Source organism: Lithobates pipiens, unplaced genomic scaffold, assembly GCF_037356315.1.
Source record: "Lithobates pipiens isolate NorthernLeopardFrog02 unplaced genomic scaffold, aLitPip1_a1.2 Scaffold_167, whole genome shotgun sequence".
NCBI classification, from domain to species: Eukaryota; Metazoa; Chordata; class Amphibia; order Anura; family Ranidae; genus Lithobates; species Lithobates pipiens.
Genome location: NW_027507753.1, coordinates 928,677 through 947,655, shown reverse-complemented (window position 1 = coordinate 947,655; position 18,979 = coordinate 928,677). Strand labels below are relative to the sequence as shown.

The 18,979-nt window shown below is 49.2% G+C and overlaps 1 protein-coding gene across 2 annotated transcripts in view; it reads right to left on the bottom strand.

Annotated features, from left to right (window-relative positions):
• LOC143986530 (asialoglycoprotein receptor 1-like) overlaps positions 1 to 17,685 on the bottom strand; it is a 53,982-nt gene extending 36,297 nt beyond the window's left edge. The window contains exons 1-7 of one of the 2 annotated variants that reach the window (XM_077484887.1): positions 17,498 to 17,685; positions 12,330 to 12,430; positions 10,349 to 10,462; positions 4,664 to 4,759; positions 4,527 to 4,583; positions 4,236 to 4,307; positions 2,097 to 2,171 (exon numbers count right to left, since the gene is read on the bottom strand). In XM_077484887.1, the coding sequence (XP_077341013.1) occupies positions 2,097 to 2,171; positions 4,236 to 4,307; positions 4,527 to 4,583; positions 4,664 to 4,759; positions 10,349 to 10,462; positions 12,330 to 12,430; positions 17,498 to 17,670 (688 nt within the window). In that variant the 5' untranslated portion in view covers positions 17,671 to 17,685. The remainder of the gene's footprint in view (positions 1 to 2,096; positions 2,172 to 4,235; positions 4,308 to 4,526; positions 4,584 to 4,663; positions 4,760 to 10,348; positions 10,463 to 12,329; positions 12,431 to 17,497) is intronic. The other variant, XM_077484888.1, reaches the window with a different exon arrangement.
• Between the last annotated feature and the right edge of the window lie 1,294 nt (positions 17,686 to 18,979).

Below are 18,979 nucleotides of genomic sequence, written 5' to 3'. Positions count from 1 at the left end.
TGCTTTGGTGTAGCCCCCCAAAGTACCCTGTCCCCATGTTGATGGGGAGAAGGGCCTCATCCCCACAACCCTTGCCGGTGGTTGAGGGGGTCTGCGGATGGGGGTTTCTCGTGATATGTCAGAGGGGGCGGGTCACCCATACATGTCACTGGGTAGCCCCGGCATTTCCCCTTGCGTCAGAGGGGAGAGGGGTTACCTGTCCACGTCACGGGTGGCCCCGCCCTCGGTTATTTAAGAACTGTCACCCGAGTCATTCTGCCGGGCATCTCCTATGGAGGAGGCTGTATCGTTCGTGGATTGTAGAAGGATTACATCGCTGGAATGTTTTATATTTTTTTATTAAAGGACTTGTGCCAAGCTGTGTGTGTGTTTTTGTTTTACCTTTTTGTCACTTTTTTGGGTGAAATGGTAGGAGTACAATGTACCCTATTACCATTTCACATGGGGGTGCGGGATCTGGGATTCCCCTTTGTTAAAGGGGGCTTCCAGATTCCAATAAGCCCCCCACCCACAGACTCCCACAACCACCGGGCAAGGGTTGTGGTGATGAGGCCCTTCTCCTCATCAACATGGGGAAAAGGTGTTTTAGGCAGGGGCTACCCCAAAGCACCATCCCAAATGTTGAGGGCATGTGGCCTGGTACGGTTCGGGAGGGGGGGCGCCCTCTCACCCCCCCTTTTCCTGCAGCCTGCTAGGTTGCATGCTCGGATAAGAGTCTGATGTGGATTTTTGGGGGGAACCCAATGCCATTTTTTTTTTATTTTGGTTCGGGGGTTCCCCTTAATATTCATACCAGACCCAAAGGGCCTGGTAATGGACTGGGAGGAATCCCATGGCGTTTTTTTCAATGACTTTCATCTGTATTGCGGGACCCGACAATTCATTAATAGCCGCGAGTACTTTTAAATTACTTTTTTTCCTTTAGAAATTACATTTTGTGCAGGGACTTTTCTAAACATGTGAAACATGCGCCTCTTTACAGGCATACTATAGACACCCCCCAGGTACGAAATTTAAAGGAATATTACACTTTTATTGTATCACTTTAAGCATTATTAAAATCACTGCTCCCGAAAAAACGGTTGTTTTTAAAAGTTTTTGTTTTGCATTGATACATGTCCCCTGGGGCAGGACCCGGGTCCCCAAACACTTTTTATGACAATAACTTGCATATAAGCCTTTAAAATTAGCACTTTTGATTTTTCACGTTTCGAGTCCCATAGAACTTAACGGTGTTCGTGTGTTGGAACAAATTTTTTGCCTGTTCGCATTTTCTGGATGCGAACCGAACAGGGGGGGGTGTTCGGCCCATTCCTAATCCTCAACAACCAATCAGCTCTCTGTACACCCAACACTTCCAGCAATTACCCATCACAAATGATCACAGGGAATTAATAATAGGCCAGTCTAAAGACAAAAATGTCAGTGAATAGAGGAATGAAATAAACTCCCAAAGAGTAACCTATTACCCATTACTTCATATGCCCCGTACACACGAGAGGACTTATGTCCGACAGACTTCCAAAGGAGTTCCGCCGGAGTTCCGACAGACTTTTCGGCCGAACGGACTTGGCCACACACGATCACACTAAACTCCGACGGATTCGAACGTGATGACGTACGACCCGACTTGAATAAGGAAGTTCATAGCCAGTAGCCAATAGCTGCCCTAGCGTCGGTTTTAGTCCGTCGGAGTAGCATACACACGAGCGGAGTTTTCGAAGGGGACCGGGTCCGGCGGAGTTCCTTCGGGAAAATTTGAATCATGCTTCATTTCTAAAGTCCGTCAGACTTTGGCGAATCAAAAGTCCGTTGCAGCCCACACACGATCGGATAGTCTGACGGACTCGGTCTTTCGGACTTTGGATGTTGAAAAGTCCGCTCGTGTGTACGGGGCAATAGAGTCGCTACAGACTGGCCACGTGACTGGAATTGTTACCAAACTCCAAAGACACATCCGAAGGCTGAATAGACTCAGCACCCATATCAGGGCCCCCAGTGGATACGACTAATTATAGAACAAGAACCAATCAGAGCTCTGGGAAATGAAAGCTTGGTGAGTAAATGTTCTGATTCCTGAAATGAAATAAACTTACCGTTCCCTTTCCGGATCTCCTCTGTCAGCCTCGCCAAGCCTCCCAGAATCCTCTGGATCTCATCGGAAATAGAACCTGTAATATAAAGAATGTCATTTCAGTGTGCTATATACATGCCCCTCAGACCCCTCTATAGAATGGTACACATACTGTACATAGAGACTTTCATTTTCTGCAGAATAACATTTTCCCTGGTAGTTTTGGGTGCACCAATTCCACCACCACTGAATGTTCACACCCGAAAAAAAAATAACTTTTATTCCTAAAAAGTACTTAATCTTACCCTTAAACCCTGGAATTAAAAATGTAAACCTTCACCCGAGCTCTAATCTTGATATAACTAGTGTGGGAGTTCTGTGCCCTGGACAGGGTGTGAAAAGAATTAATGACCCAGGATTCTCATCCAGGCAGGTTGAGGAGCTCCAGGGAATTTGTTATCATTCAGAGGAAATTGACTTTTCAGTTTCCTCATCAGTAGATAAAAGCTGGTTTGGGACCTGGAGCCTTTCTTAGAGGTCTGGGTGGGATGAAATCTCCAATCCTGGGTCCATGCTTTAAGAACCACCAGCATACTAATTGGTCAGATGTGTGCTGGGCTTTAGGAGAGACCTGACTAGGGTTCTGAGCAAACAAAGTCATTGCCTAGGAGTCCAGAGGGCTCCACCCCGGCAGACAGGAGGTTGTTGTCCAGGAGTCCAGATGGCTCCACCCTGGCAGACAAGGGTATTGCCCAGGAGTCTGGAGGGCTCCACCCCGGCAGACAGGAGGTCATTGCCCAGGAGTCCTGAGGGCTCCACCCCGGCAGACAGGAGGTCATTGCCCAGGAGTCTGGAGGGCTCCACCCTGGCAGACAGGGGTATTGCCCAGAAGTCTGGAGGGCTCTACCCCGGCAGACAGGAGGTCATTGCCCAGGAGTCCAGAGGGCTCCACCCTGGCAGACAGGGGTATTGCCCAGGAGTCTGGAGGGCTCAACCCCGGCAGACAGGGGTTCATTGCTCAGGAGTCTGGAGGGCTTCACCCTGGCATACAGGGGTTCATTGCTCAGGAGTCTGGAGGGCTTCATCCTGGCAGACAGGACTTCATTGCCCAGGATTTCGGAGGGCTCAACCCCAAAAGACAGGAGGTTGTTGCCCAGGAGTCCACAGGCCTACACCCTGGCAGACAGGCGGTTGTTTCCCAGAAGTCAGGAGGGATTCACCTTGGAGAGAGGTAATTCTGAAGGTGTAAGCCATGAAGTTGAATGTCTTGTTTTTTTTGGGGGGGGGGGAGTTTATGAAAGAGAAAGGCTTAACACCTCTACAAGGGAAACTCATGTTTTGTGTTTTTGTGGAGCTTTCTTTTAATAAAATTGGGCAAGATAAAGGCCTTAAAAAAGAAAAGTGAGTGGCTATGTCCTTCAAAAAAGTCTCGACCTAGGACGTCCTCCTTTGATGCATTTCACCCACAAAGCTTGGCTTTATCACTGGGACAACTGCTTCTGCCTTCCCTTCCACAAATGAGTCAAACTTCTGGACCACCTAACTATATTCTCCACCTAACTATATTCTCCACCTAACTATATTCTCCACCTAACTATATTCTCCACTTACCTATATTCTCCACCTAACTATATTCTCCACCTAACTATATTCTCCCCCTAACTATATTCTCCCCCTAACTATATTCCCCACCTAACTATATTCTCCCCCTAACTATATTCTCCACCTAACTATATTCTCCCCCTAACTATATTCTCCACCTAACTATATTCTCCACCTAACTATATTCTCCACCTAACTATATTCTCCCCCTAACTATATTCTCCCCCTAACTATATTCTCCCCCTAACTATATTCTCCACCTAACTATATTCTCCCCCTAACTATATTCTCCTCCTAACTATATTCTCCACCTAACTATATTCTCCACCATTCTGCTGTCTCCATTCAGAAAAGCTTAGCCCTCTGTACTGAGAAATTCCAAGCAAAGCCCAAAAGTACCCAAACGCACCCATATTCCAGAAAACCCCTCCCAGTCCCGTGTAATTCCCACCCCTTTTAGAGTCCAAAGTTGGGTCAATGGTTGGAGATTTATCCGTAATAATGATCTACTTGCCCCCCAAATACATATGTCAGGTCTGATCTTGGAGCGTATGATTACCTGCTACATCATCAGATAGAATTCGGTTCACAGAAGCCTCCATCCTATTTATTTTAGTGATTACACTGGCGGCTGTGAAGAGAGGAAAACCATGATAAACATTTCCTGTACATTCATTCACCAACATTGCTGAACGCTCATCCTTACTAAACACATCCCTTTCATCCTGATTGCGTGTAATTATCTTCGTAGATCACATTGTACAATCTCTCAATATGAATTATGTTTATAATATGTTTTCTCACCTTTAGGAGTGTGTACCGTACACTTTCCAATCCTGCCCCAACTCACCTCTCATGTCCTTTATGAAGGTTTCGGTGTTGGTCAGTTTCTCCGTCAACCTGGAAACTAAAGGAGAAGAATATTGATAAGGTGAGGAAACCAGACCCCCCCGTCACATAGTGTCACTCCTCAGAGGTCCATCTTACCATCCTGGGACAGTTTCTGAACTTGGATGTCCACTCCTAGACTCAGATTCCTCAGCTTCACCTCCATGTTCCGCTCTGTCTGATCCACCCCCTGACCTGCCAAAGTCAGAGAACCAAAATTTAGGAGGTAGGAGATGTTCAAGGAAAGATAGTGTAGACAGTGGAGGGGGGGGGGGGGCTGGGAGAGTTTACAGAGAATGTAGATTGGATGGAGAACTTTCAGAGAATATAGTGTAGACAGTGGGGGATGGGGAGCATCTATAGAATGTAGTGTGGACATTGGGGGGAGGGGGGGGGGCTTCTAGAGAATGTAGTGTGGATGGTGGGGGGAGATCTTCCAGAGAATGTAGTGTGGACAGTGGGGGGAGATCTTCCAGAGAATGAAGTGTGGATGGTGGGGGGAGATCTTCCAGAGAATGTAGTGTGGACAGTGGGGGGAGATCTTCCAGAGAATGTAGTGTGGACAGTGGGGGGAGATCTTCCAGAGAATGTAGTGTGGATGGTGGGGGGAGATCTTCCAGAGAATGTAGTGTGGACAGTGGGGGGAGATCTTCCAGAGAATGTAGTGTGGACAGTAGGGGGAGATCTTCTAGAGAATGTAGTGTGGACAGTGGGGGGAGATCTTCCAGAGAATGTAGTGTGGACAGTGGGGGGAGATCTTCCAGAGAATGAAGTGTGGATGGTGGGGGGAGATCTTCCAGAGAATGTAGTGTGGACAGTGGGGGGAGATCTTCCAGAGAATGAAGTGTGGATGGTGGGGGGGAGATCTTCCAGAGAATGTAGTGTGGACAGTGGGGGGAGATCTTCCAGAGAATGTAGTGTGGACAGTGGGGGGAGATCTTCCAGAGAATGTAGTGTGGATGGTGGGGGGAGATCTTCCAGAGAATGTAGTGTGGACAGTGGGGGGAGATCTTCTAGAGAATGTAGTGTGGACAGTAGGGGGAGATCTTCCAGAGAATGTAGTGTGGACAGTGGGGGGAGATCTTCCAGAGAATGTAGTGTGGACAGTGGGGGGAGATCTTCCAGAGAATGTAGTGTGGACAGTGGGGGGAGATCTTCCAGAGAATGTAGTGTGGACAGTGGGGGGAGATCTTCCAGAGAATGAAGTGTGGATGGTGGGGGGAGATCTTCCAGAGAATGTAGTGTGGACAGTGGGGGGAGATCTTCCAGAGAATGTAGTGTGGACAGTGGGGGGAGATCTTCCAGAGAATGTAGTGTGGATGGTGGGGGGAGATCTTCCAGAGAATGTAGTGTGGACAGTGGGGGGAGATCTTCCAGAGAATGTAGTGTGGACAGTAGGGGGAGATCTTCCAGAGAATGTAGTGTGGACAGTGGGGGGAGATCTTCCAGAGAATGTAGTGTGGACAGTGGGGGGAGATCTTCCAGAGAATGTAGTGTGGATGGTGGGGGGAGATCTTCCAGAGAATGTAGTGTGGATGGTGGGGGGAGATCTTCCAGAGAATGTAGTGTGGACAGTGGGGGGAGATCTTCCATAGAATGTAATGTGGACAGTGGGGGGAGATCTTCCAGAGAATGTAGTGTGGACAGTAGGGGGGATCTTCCAGAGAATGTAGTGTGGATAGTGGGGGGAGATCTTCCAGAGAATGTAGTGTGGACAGTGGGGGGGAGATCTTCCAGAGAATGTAGTGTGGACAGTGGGGGGAGATCTTCCAGAGAATGTAGTGTGGACAGTGGGGGGAGATCTTCCAGAGAATGTAATGTGGACAGTGGGGGGAGATCTTCCAGAGAATGTAGTGTGGATGGTGGGGGGGGGATCTTCCAGAGAATGTAGTGTGGACAGTGGGGGGAGATCTTCCAGAGAATGTAGTGTGGACAGTGGGGGAGATCTTCCAGAGAATGTAGTGTGGACAGTAGGGGGAGATCTTCCAGAGAATGTAGTGTGGACAGTGGGGGGAGATCTTCCAGAGAATGTAGTGTGGACAGTGGGGGGAGATCTTCCAGAGAATGTAATGTGGACAGTGGGGGGAGATCTTCCAGAGAATGTAGTGTGGATGGTGGGGGGGGGATCTTCCAGAGAATGTAGTGTGGACAGTGGGGGGAGATCTTCCAGAGAATGTAGTGTGGACAGTGGGGGAGATCTTCCAGAGAATGTAGTGTGGACAGTGGGGGGAGATCTTCCAGAGAATGGAGTGTGGACAGTAGGGGGAGATCTTCCAGAGAATGTAGTGTGGACAGTGGGGGAGATCTTCCAGAGAATGTAGTGTGGACAGTAGGGGGAGATCTTCCAGAGAATGTAGTGTGGATGGTGGGGGGAGATCTTCCAGAGAATGTAGTGTGGACAGTGGGGGGAGATCTTCCAGAGAATGTAGTGTGGACAGTGGGGGGAGATCTTCCAGAGAATGTAGTGTGGACAGTGGGGGAGATCTTCCAGAGAATGTAGTGTGGACAGTGGGGGGAGATCTTCCAGAAAATGTAGTGTGGACAGTGGAGGGAGATCTTCCAGAGAATGTAGTGTGGACAGTGGGGGGAGATCTTCCAGAGAATGTAGTGTGGACAGTAGGGGGAGATCTTCCAGAGAATGTAGTGTGGACAGTGGGGGGAGATCTTCCAGAGAATGTAGTGTGGATGGTGGGGGGAGATCTTCCAGAGAATGTAGTGTGGATGGTGGGGGAGATCTTCCAGAGAATGTAGTGTGGACAGTAGGGGGAGATCTTCCAGAGAATGTAGTGTGGACAGTGGGGGGAGATCTTCCAGAGAATGTAGTGTGGACAGTGGGGGAGATCTTCCAGAGAATGTAGTGTGGACAGTGGGGGGAGATCTTCCAGAAAATGTAGTGTGGACAGTGGAGGGAGATCTTCCAGAGAATGTAGTGTGGACAGTGGGGGGAGATCTTCCAGAGAATGTAGTGTGGACAGTGGGGGGAGATCTTCCAGAGAATGTAGTGTGGACAGTGGGGGGAGATCTTCCAGAGAATGTAGTGTGGATGGTGGGGGGAGATCTTCCAGAGAATGTAGTGTGGATGGTGGGGGAGATCTTCCAGAGAATGTAGTGTGGACAGTGGGGGGAGATCTTCCAGAGAATGTAGTGTGGACAGTAGGGGGGGGATCTTCCAGAGAATGTAGTGTGGACAGTGGGGGGAGATCTTCCAGAGAATGTAGTGTGGATGGTGGTGGGAGATCTTCCAGAGAATGTAGTGTGGACAGTAGGGAGAGATCTTCCAGAGAATGTAGTGTGGACAGTGGGGGGAGATCTTCCAGAGAATGTAGTGTGGACGGTGGGGGGAGATCTTCCAGAGAATGTAGTGTGGACAGTGGGGGGAGATCTTCCAGAGAATGTAGTGTGGACAGTAGGGGGAGATCTTCCAGAGAATGTAGTGTGGACAGTGGGGGGAGATCTTCCAGAGAATGTAGTGTGGACAGTAGGGGGAGATCTTCCAGAGAATGTAGTGTGGACAGTAGGGAGAGATCTTCCAGAGAATGTAGTGTGGACAGTGGGGGAGATCTTCCAGAGAATGTAGTGTGGACAGTAGGGGGAGATCTTCCAGAGAATGTAGTGTGGACAGTGGGGGGAGATCTTCCAGAGAATGTAGTGTGGACAGTGGGGGGGAGATCTTCCAGAGAATGTAGTGTGGACAGTGGGGGGAGATCTTCCAGAGAATGTAGTGTGGATGGTGGGGGGGGGGAGATCTTCCAGAGAATGTAGTGTGGACAGTGGGGGGAGATCTTCCATAGAATGTAATGTGGACAGTGGGGGGAGATCTTCCAGAGAATGTAGTGTGGACAGTAGGGGGGATCTTCCAGAGAATGTAGTGTGGATAGTGGGGGGAGATCTTCCAGAGAATGTAGTGTGGACAGTGGGGGGGAGATCTTCCAGAGAATGTAGTGTGGACAGTGGGGGGAGATCTTCCAGAGAATGTAGTGTGGACAGTGGGGGGAGATCTTCCAGAGAATGTAGTGTGGACAGTGGGGGAGATCTTCCAGAGAATGTAATGTGGACAGTGGGGGGAGATCTTCCAGAGAATGTAGTGTGGACAGTAGGGGGGATCTTCCAGAGAATGTAGTGTGGATAGTGGGGGGAGATCTTCCAGAGAATGTAGTGTGGACAGTGGGGGGAGATCTTCCAGAGAATGTAGTGTGGACAGTGGGGGGAGATCTTCCAGAGAATGTAGTGTGGACAGTGGGGGGAGATCTTCCAGAGAATGTAATGTGGACAGTGGGGGGAGATCTTCCAGAGAATGTAGTGTGGACAGTGGGGGAGATCTTCCAGAGAATGTAGTGTGGACAGTGGGGGGAGATCTTCCAGAGAATGTAGTGTGGACAGTGGGGGGGATCTTCCAGAGAATGTAATGTGGACAGTGGGGGGAGATCTTCCAGAGAATGTAGTGTGGACAGTAGGGGGGATCTTCCAGAGAATGTAGTGTGGATAGTGGGGGGAGATCTTCCAGAGAATGTAGTGTGGACAGTGGGGGGGAGATCTTCCAGAGAATGTAGTGTGGACAGTGGGGGGAGATCTTCCAGAGAATGTAGTGTGGACAGTGGGGGGAGATCTTCCAGAGAATGTAATGTGGACAGTGGGGGGAGATCTTCCAGAGAATGTAGTGTGGACAGTGGGGGAGATCTTCCAGAGAATGTAGTGTGGACAGTGGGGGGAGATCTTCCAGAGAATGTAGTGTGGACAGTGGGGGAGATCTTCCAGAGAATGTAGTGTGGACAGTGGGGGGAGATCTTCCAGAGAATGTAGTGTGGACAGTGGGGGAGATCTTCCAGAGAATGTAGTGTGAACAGTGGGGGGGAGATCTTCCAGAGAATGTAGTGTGGACAGTGGTGGGAGATCTTCCAGAGAATGTAGTGTGGACAGTGGGGGGAGATCTTCCAGAGAATGTAGTGTGGACAGTGGGGGGAGATCTTCCAGAGAATGTAGTGTGGATGGTGGTGGGAGATCTTCCAGAGAATGTAGTGTGGACAGTGGGGGGAGATCTTCCAGAGAATGTAGTGTGGACAGTGGGGGGAGATCTTCCAGAGAATGTAGTGTGGACAGTAGGGGGAGATCTTCCAGAGAATGTAGTGTGGACAGTGGGGGGAGATCTTCCAGAGAATGTAGTGTGGACAGTGGGGGGAGATCTTCCAGAGAATGTAGTGTGGACGGTGGGGGGAGATCTTCCAGAGAATGTAGTGTGGACAGTGGGGGGAGATCTTCCAGAGAATGTAGTGTGGACAGTAGGGGGAGATCTTCCAGAGAATGTAGTGTGGATGGGGGGGGGGAGATCTTCCAGAGAATGTAGTGTGGACAGTGGGGGAAGATCTTCCAGAGAATGTAGTGTGGACAGTAGGGGGAGAACTTCCAGAGAATGTAGTGTGGACAGTGGGGGGGAGATCTTCCAGAGAATGTAGTGTGGATGGTGGGGGTGGGGGGTTTTCCAAAGTTATGTAGTGTGGATGGTCGGGGGAAACTACAGAGAATGTAGTGCAGATGGGGGGAGGGCTTGCAGAGAACGGAGTGTGGATGGTAAAGGGAGCTTCTAGAGAAAGTAGTGTGGACCATTGGGGGAGATCTTCCAGGAAATATAGTGTGCATGGTGGAGGGGAGAACTTTAAGAGAATTTAGTAAGGATGGAAGGGGGAGAGCATCTACAGAATGTAGTGTGAATGGTGGGGGGGTGAGTTTTTATGATGAATGGATGGAATGTGAGGTGTGCATGAGGAGGGACAGTGAGGTTGAACTCACGTGTGATGGTGACGATGAGGATGATGATGATGAAGAGGAGACCAGTGCAAAGTGCCGACAGAGAGCAGATCAGGCCGGAGGAGGGTTGGGGGATCCACCTGTTCATGGTGATTCCTGAAAGAGAGAATTGCATTGGACTCCTTTGTGAATGTTCTTAATTCTCCATGTCGGGTGTAATTCTTAGAATATGATTATGTAAGGATGTAAAAGACGAAATCTATAAGTCATTACAATAATTGAGTTCTCTTCTAGGTGTCTATAGGTTGGTGGCCTGCATTCTACACTTACTGTATAACATACAAAACTAATTGTGATATGGACACCAATAGGAGTATTCTTCCAAAACTGCACTTAATTGACCACCAAAGATTTTTTTCCTGAAAAACATTTAAATCCCACCCCTTAAAATCAGGACAACTCTGTCCCATTCCAGACGCAGACCTCACAACCCTGTCTATCCTAACTACCTACGAGGGCAAGTGAAAAATAAAAAATGCAAAATTCCTTCAAATTCATATTCTCTGTGTATCACCCTTTAGGTTAGGTAGATTTTTATTTCTTGTAGCTTTCCTGTAATCAGTTGAACATGTGATTTTGGCGCGGAGTTCCCCTTAAAATCCATACCAGACCTGAAGAAGGGTCTGGTATGGATTCTGGGGGGACTCCCACACCATTTAAAAAAAAACAAATTGGCGTGGGGTTCCCCTTAAAATACATATCAGACCTGAAGGGCCTGGTATGGATTTTAGGGGGGACCCCCATTCCATATTTTTTTTTTTGGCACGGGGTTCCCATTAATATCCATATTAGACCTGAAGGGCCTGTAATGGACTGGGGTGGGGGAACTCACGCCATTTTTCCAATGATTTTTATGTATATTGCCGGGCTCCGGCAATACATTACAGCAGCGAGCAGTTTTAAATGACATTTTTTCCTTTAGACATGTAATGTTGCTTCTCTCATTCATTACACTATGTACAGCCACTGTGTAAGCAGCCTTACATAGTGTGGGGCATGGACTTAGCCCCCTGAGCCATGATTGGCCAAAGGCACAATCGCTGTGATTGGCCAAAGCATGCAGGTCAGGTGCATGCTTTGGCCAATCATAGGTCACCAATGCACTCTCGAAGTGCATTATGGGGCACTCAAATTTGCTGAGAACCCCCCATAATGTTCTAAATTTGGTGAATGGGCGAACACTCAATCTTCAAGTCAAAAAGTATGTTTGACTCGAAACATCAGGCTCATCCCTAATATTCAGGTGTGTTGGGCGGGAGGTGCAAGGGAGGGCTCCATAATGTTCAAGTATTCACCAGGTAGGTTATAATAAGGCATTGAGGAGAAGAAGTTCCCAGCCTGAAGGGCTGCTGGTCTTCAGGGCAGTTCAGCTGAAGATTCTACTTGTGTTTATCGAGGTCTCAGCTGTGATGACCTAGGGGGGCTATTCTGCTACAATTCTCTGGAGCTATCAGAGGGGGTTTCACTGGGGATCCAGTCTGGAAGATTCACTGAGAAACCGTCTGCCTGAGGCTGGAGAGCGGCATCCAGGTATCCAGGGTCACTGTGTGTAGAGACCTGAGTGCTGGATCTGGGTGGCTGTTGCTGCTGCTAACCCCCTGGGGCACTAATACCCCCATGGGGCACTAATACTAAGGCTTGCCTGGCCTGTGGAACATTGCTTACGGTGCCCCAGTGCTGCCCATTCCCTGCTACAGGGGCTGTTCTAAGAAGAAGTCACACGGAAAAAAGTGTCTTCTCATTACTGTCTGGTGTTCTGGAGTATATTCCACGGCACCACTGAGCCCCATCCGGGTTAATCAGCAATAAAGTTTGAAAAAAGCAACCGCTAGACCGTTTACTGAGCCAGAAGAGCCAATGTTGTTGTTTGCCCGGCTGGCGCTACACTGGTGGGAGAAGATCCTGGGACACAAATCAGCGGCCCTTTCCGGGGTGAGGGCTACCTCTGTATGGTGGTTCATACCTTGGTAAGTTGAATAGATTCCAGCGGGACTCTTGGTGGGTGTTGGGTCTTCTTGAATAAACTGTATGTCCTTATAGCGCACCGACATGTCCTGTAGAAGACTTTGTTATAGACAGACAGATCCATAAATAACCAGGCAGACCCCATCCTTTCCCCAATCATCAATGACCCTACACAGGATTAAGGATGAGCCGAACAGCCCCCCCCCCCCCCCCCCCGTTTCGCACCAGAACATACCGAACAGGCATAAAATACAGATGAACACCATTAAAGTCTATGAGACACTAACATAAAAAACCAAAAGTGCTAATTTTAAAGGCTTATATGCAAGTTATTGTCATAACAAATGTTTGGGGACCCGGGTCCGGCCCCACGGGACATGTATCAATGCAAAACATTTTTTTCTTTTGGGAGCAGTGATTTTAATAATGCTTAAAGTGAAACGATAAAAATAAAATATTCCTTTAAATTTCGTACCTGGAGGGGTCCTTAGTATGCCTGTAAATTGGATAATTTTTTCCGTGTTTAGAACAGTCCGAGAGCAAAATGACATTTCTAAAGGAAAAAAGTCATTTAAAACTGATTGTGGCTATAATGAATTGTCGGGTCTCAGCAATATGGATAAAACTCAGGCCGCGTACACACGCGCGGACTGTTGGCCCAACCTTGTCCGCTGAACAGTGTTTGGGCGGACAGTCCGCTCGTGTGTGGGCTTTCAGCGGACAGTTTCAGCGGACAGTTGGACGGACAAGGTTTTACGGAAATTCCGAAAAACTGTCCGCTGAAACCTTGTTTCAACGAACAGTCCGCCCGTGTGTAGGCTTGTTCGTCAAACTAAGTTCCGCGCATGCTCAGAAAGGATTTTCAAGCCGAAAGTTATAATGCAGTGTATAGGACGTCATATTTTGCGTCCCGTCGTACGTGCCGTTCACGTCATCGCGCACGGTTTCAGCAAACTGTTCGTTCGACATGTGTGGCCATGTCCATCCATGCTAAGTTTGAGCGGACTGTTCGCTCAAACTGTTGGACGGACAAAGTTGGGCCAACAGTCCGCGCGTGTGTACGCGGCCTCATTGAAAAAAAGAGCATGGGTTCCCCCCCCCCAGTCCATTACCAGGTCCTTCAGGTCGTGTATGGATTTTAAGGGAAACCCTGCGCCAAATTAAAAAAATAAATGGCGTAGGGGTCCTCCCCAAAATACCCTTATCCGAGCATGCAACCTGGCAGGCCGCAGGAAAAGAGAGAGGGGATGAGAAAAACATCTTGTCTCCATGTTGATCGGAACAAGGGCCTCATCCCCACAACCCTTGCCTGGTGGTTGTGGGGGTCTGCGGGCGAGGGGGGTTTATCGGAATATGGAAGCCCCCTTTAACAAGGGGACCCCCAGATCCCAGCCCCCCATGTGAATTGGTACCATTTCACAAAAAAAGTGTAAAAAAGACACGAGACACATTGGGACAAGTCCTTTATTAAATGATAAAAAATAAAAATGTCCCACGAAAAAGAACGAAAAAAAATGCAACAGCTCTGCCTCCATGGGAGGCTCCCGCCGAGTGACATTTCTTCTTGGTGACAGCTGTTATATAACTGAGGGTGGGGCCACTCGGTGACGTAACCGGTGACCCCACCTTCCTCTGATGTCACATTGCATCAGAGGGGGGCGGGGTCACCCGTTTATGTCACTGTGTGGCCCCACCCTCAGCTATATAACAGCTGTCACTGAGAAGCAGCGTCACTCGGCGGGAGCCTCGCAAAAAGGCGGAGGTGTTGCGGCTTTTCTTTTTTCAGTCCGTCGGGCGGCGTGAGATGGATCTACATTACGGGGACATTTTTCTTTTTTCTCTTTTTTAATAAAGGATTTGTCCCTAATTGTCTCCTGTCTTTTTTACTATTTTTGACACTTTGTTTGTGAAGTGGGAGGGGTACAATGTACCCATTACCAATTCACATAGGGGGGCAGGATCTGGGGGTCCCCTTGTTAAAGGGGCTTCCAGATTCTGATAAGCCCCCTGCCCTCATACCCCCACAACCACCGGGCAAGGGTTGTGGGGATGAGGCCCTTGTCCCCATCAACATTGGGACAAGATGTTTTGAGAGGCTACTCCAAAGCACCCTCCCCATGTTGAGGGCATGTGGCCTGGTACGGTTCAGGAGGAGGCGCTGGGTTCCCCTTAATATCCATACCAGACCTAAATGGCCTTGTATGGATTTTGGGGGGACCCCCACTAATTTTTTTTTAAATTTTAGGTTCGGGGTTCCCCTTAATATTTATACCAGACCCAAAGGGCCTGGTAATGGACTGGGGGGGGATCCCATGCTCTTTTTTTCAATCAGTTTCATCTATATTGCTGAGACCCGACAATTCATTACAGCCGCGATCAGTTTTAAATGACAAATTTTCCTTTAGAAATGTCATTTTTGCTGTGGTACTGTTCTAAACACGGGAAACATGCGCCACTTTACAGGCATACTATAGACACCCCCCCGGCATGATATTTAAAGGAATATTTCACTTTTAGCATTATTAAAATCACTACTCCCAAAAGAACTGCCATATTTAAAACTTTTTTTTGCATTGATCCATGTCCCCTGGGGCAGGACCCGGGTCCCCAAACACTTTTTATGACAATAACTTGCATAAAAGCCTTTAAAATTAGCAATTTTGATTTTCCATGTTAATGTCCCATAGACTTTAACGGGGTTCCGCGGCTTTCAAATTTTCCCCCCGAACACCGCATAATGTTCGCTGTCCGCCCGATCGTCCGAACAACCAAAGTTCGGCCCAAACTTAATCTCTGGGCCAAACCGTTCGCGCATCCCAACACAGGATACAACTTGGATGGACTCTGAGACAGATCTATATTAGAACCAGTACTGAACTCCTCTCATGGAGGAACCCTCACTTCTCCTCACTTCTCCTCACTTCTCCTCACTTCTCCTCCCCTCTAACCCCTCGCTTCCCCTTAATACGCTCTCCTCCTCACTTCTCCTCCCTTCTCCTCCCTCGCTTCCCTTTAATACCCTTCTCCTCCTCCCTTCTCCTCCCTCGCTTCCCTTTAATACCTTCTCCTCCTCACTTCTCCTCACTTCTCCTCACTTCTCCTCACTTCTCCTCACTTCTCCTCACTTCTCCTCACTTCTCCTCCCCTCTAACCCCTCGCTTCCCCTTAATACGCTCTCCTCCTCACTTCTCCTCCCTTCTCCTCCCTCGCTTCCCCTTTAATACCCTTCTCCTCCTCCCTTCTCCTCCCTCGCTTCCCTTTAATACCTTCTCCTCCTCACTTCTCCTCACTTCTCCTCCTTTCTCCTGCCTCATTTCCCTTTAATACCTTCTCCTCCTCACTTCTCCTCCCTTCTCCTTCCTCGTTTCCCCTTAATACCTTCTCCTCCTCACTTCTCTTCCCTTCTCCTCCCTCACTTCCCTTTAATACCTCCTCCTCCTCCCCTTTTCCCTTTACTCTTTCATCTCCCTCTCTCTGCCCCCCTTTACTTTTCACCCCCTCTCTCTCTTCTCTCCTTCCCCCTCTCCCACTCTTCACTTCCCACCTTCTATCCATCTTCTCTCTCCCCCCTCCTACTCCTGCCCTGTCTCTCTCCCCCCTCTCCTTCTCCCCCACTATCCTCTCTTTTTTCTGCTCCCTTCTTCTTTCCCACCCTCCTCCCCATTCTCTCTCCTCTCCTTCTTCTCATCTCTTTCTGCCCCCCCATCCCTCCCTTCTCCCTTCTTTCATCTCCCCTTCTCTCTCCCTTTTTCTCATCTCTCTCTCCAATCCTCCTCCTGCTCCATTTCATCCTATTTTTTCCTCCCTCTTTCCTCCTTCCCTTGATTTCTCTCCCTCCTTCTTCTTCTCTTACACTTCTTCACATTCCCTACACTCTTTCTCCCCCTGATCCCGTCTTCCCCTTTCTCCACTCCTCTATCCTTCTCTCCTGTCTCTTTCTCATTCTACCCCACTCTTTCCCCCCTCCTTCTTACCCCCATTTCTCTCTATCCATCTCTCTTCCTCCCCCTCTTCCCCTTTTCCTTTCCTTCTATCACTCCCCCTCTTTCTCTCCCCAGCTCTCTCCCCTTCTGCCCCATCTTTCCCTTCCATATCACCCCTCTCTCCCTTCTCTTTCTCCCTTCTCCTCTTTCTCTCCCGCCCTTCTCTCTCATTCCCTCTCTTCTACCCCGCTCTCTCCTCCTCCTTCTCACCCCCATTTCTCTCTACTCATCTATCTTCCTCCCCCTTTCTTCTCCTCCTATCTCTGCCCCCCCCCCCCCAAGCTCTCCTACTCTTTCTCTCCCCTCACTATCTCCCGTACCTTTCTCCCCTTCTGCCCCATCTTTCCCTCCCTCTCCCCCCCCTCTCTTTCCTTCTTCCCCTATCTATCACCCCCCCCTTTTTTTACCACTCTCTAACTTCCCTTTCTTCTTCTTCTTCCACTTCTTCCACCTCCTCCCCTCTAACTTTTTCTCTCCCAGTTCTTGCACCCCCCCATCTTCCCTTTCCTCACCCCACCTCTCTTTCCCTCCATTTTCTCCCCTTCCCCCCCTCGACTGCATTCTCACCTCATTTTTTTCCCTCTCCTCTCCGCCTTCTCTTCCCCCTTTCCATTCCTCTCGGATTCATCTACTTTTTTTAACCCCCCCCCCTCTCTCTCTCTATTTTTCTCCCCTCTCCCTTCTCCTCCCCCCTGTCTCTCCTCTTCCTTTTTGCTCCCCCTCTCTCTCTCTCTTTTTCCCCCCATCTTCCTCCTTTCTCCTCTCCCTTTCTACCCCTGTCTTTCTTCTCTTCCTTTTAACCCCCCCTCTTTCTACCTTTTTTCCCCCTTCTTCTACCCCCTTATTCCTCCTTCTCTCCCACTCTCCTTTCTCTTCCCCTCCTCCCCCTCCTTCTCTTCATCCTCTTCTCCCCCACTCTACCCCTCCTTCCTCCCCCCTTTCTCTCTATACATCTCTCTTCCTCTCCCTTCCTTTTTCCCCTTCTTCTTGCCTTTTCCCCCTTTATTCTCCCCCTGTCTCTGCCCCCCCCCTTAATCTGCCCTCACACTCTCTTCCCCTCCTCCCCCTTTTTCTCCCTTTATTTCTGCACACTTACTTCTCCCCCCTCTTTCTCCCCATTACTCTCTCTCTGCTCTCTCCCCTCCCCTTCTCTTACTCCCCCCATGGCCTCCCTCGGTCTTACCTTGTAGTCTCGGTGTTGTCCTCTCGGTATCTGGCAGTGGTTTGGAGCTCTCTCTGGTTGGGATGATACACAAATTGTTTCTTTGTGATTCTCTTATCTATATCAGGTTCTACTTCCATCCTGACCCCCTTACCTCCTGACCTCACTTCATCCCGGCCAGAGAACATCTTCATCCTGGAGGAAATCTGCCAAGTTCTAAAATCATTCTTCGAAAATTTCATCCACTACCAAAAAAACTATTAATAATAGTGCTGATCACAATGTGGGGGGGGGGGATTTTTTTCCTCCACCGGACTGAATATTGGCCAATCCCTGACATATCTGGGTACATTTGCTGCCTTTGGTGTCAACCACTCTGAAAATAAAATGGAAATGTGCAACAGATGTGGGACTGGAGGAGGGGGGTGGTGGCAAGTCCTCCAGAGTAGGCACGAGCTCCTGGCTCAGTCCAAATTTGGCTTATTCTGGCATATATATATATATATATACTGTATACTGTGTATATAGTAGCATTTTCTGCTCCCTCTACTATATATCACAGGTAGGGATGAGCTTCGAGTGTCAAACCCCTTGTCAAATTTAAAAATATCTGATATGGATATTAAGGGGAACCCCGCATCAAATTAAAAAGAAAATTGACGTGGGGGTCCCCCTAAAAATCCATACCAGACCCTTTATCCGAGCACGCAACCTAGCAGGCCGCAGGAAAAGAGGGGGGGCGCTCTCTCCCTCCTGAACCGTACCAGGCCACATACCCTCAACATTGGGAGGATGCTTTGGGGGTTTGTGACCCCTCAAAGCACCTTGTCCCCATGTTGATGAGGACAAGGGCCTCATCCTCACAACCCTGGCTGGTGGTTGTGAGGGTCTGCGGGCAGGGGGCTTATCAGAATCTGGAAGTCCCCTTTAACAAGGGGACCCCCAGATCCCGCCCCCCCCTGTTTGAAATGGTAAGGGGGTACAAAAGTACCCCTACCATTTCACAAATAAAGTGTAAAAATGGTTAAATAAGACAAACACACTTTTGAAAAATTCCTTTATTAAAAATAAAAAAAAAGATTCCATCGTTGCTAATCCACTCTTGCTATCCAGCGACGAATCTCCGGGGTCCAGCGATGGATGATCATATCCAGCGACGGGGGATCACTCAGTCCAGCGCTGTCCATACATCCGTCTTCTGTCTCCATTGCGGACATCCCAGCGCTGACGTTTCTTATATTAGGAGGGCGGGGCCACCCGTCACCTGACCCCGCCCCCTCTGACGCTGGTGAAGGGAGCCAGGGGTTCCCCAGTGACGTATGGGTGACCCCGCCCCCTCTGATGTAACATAAACCTGCGTTACATCAGAGGGGGCGGAGTTACCCACACGTCACTGGGGAACCCCTGGCTTCCCTCTCCAGCGTCAGAGGCGGGGTCAGGTGACGGGTGGCCCCGCCCTCCTAATATAAGAAACGTCAGCGCTGGGATCTCTGCAGTGTCTCC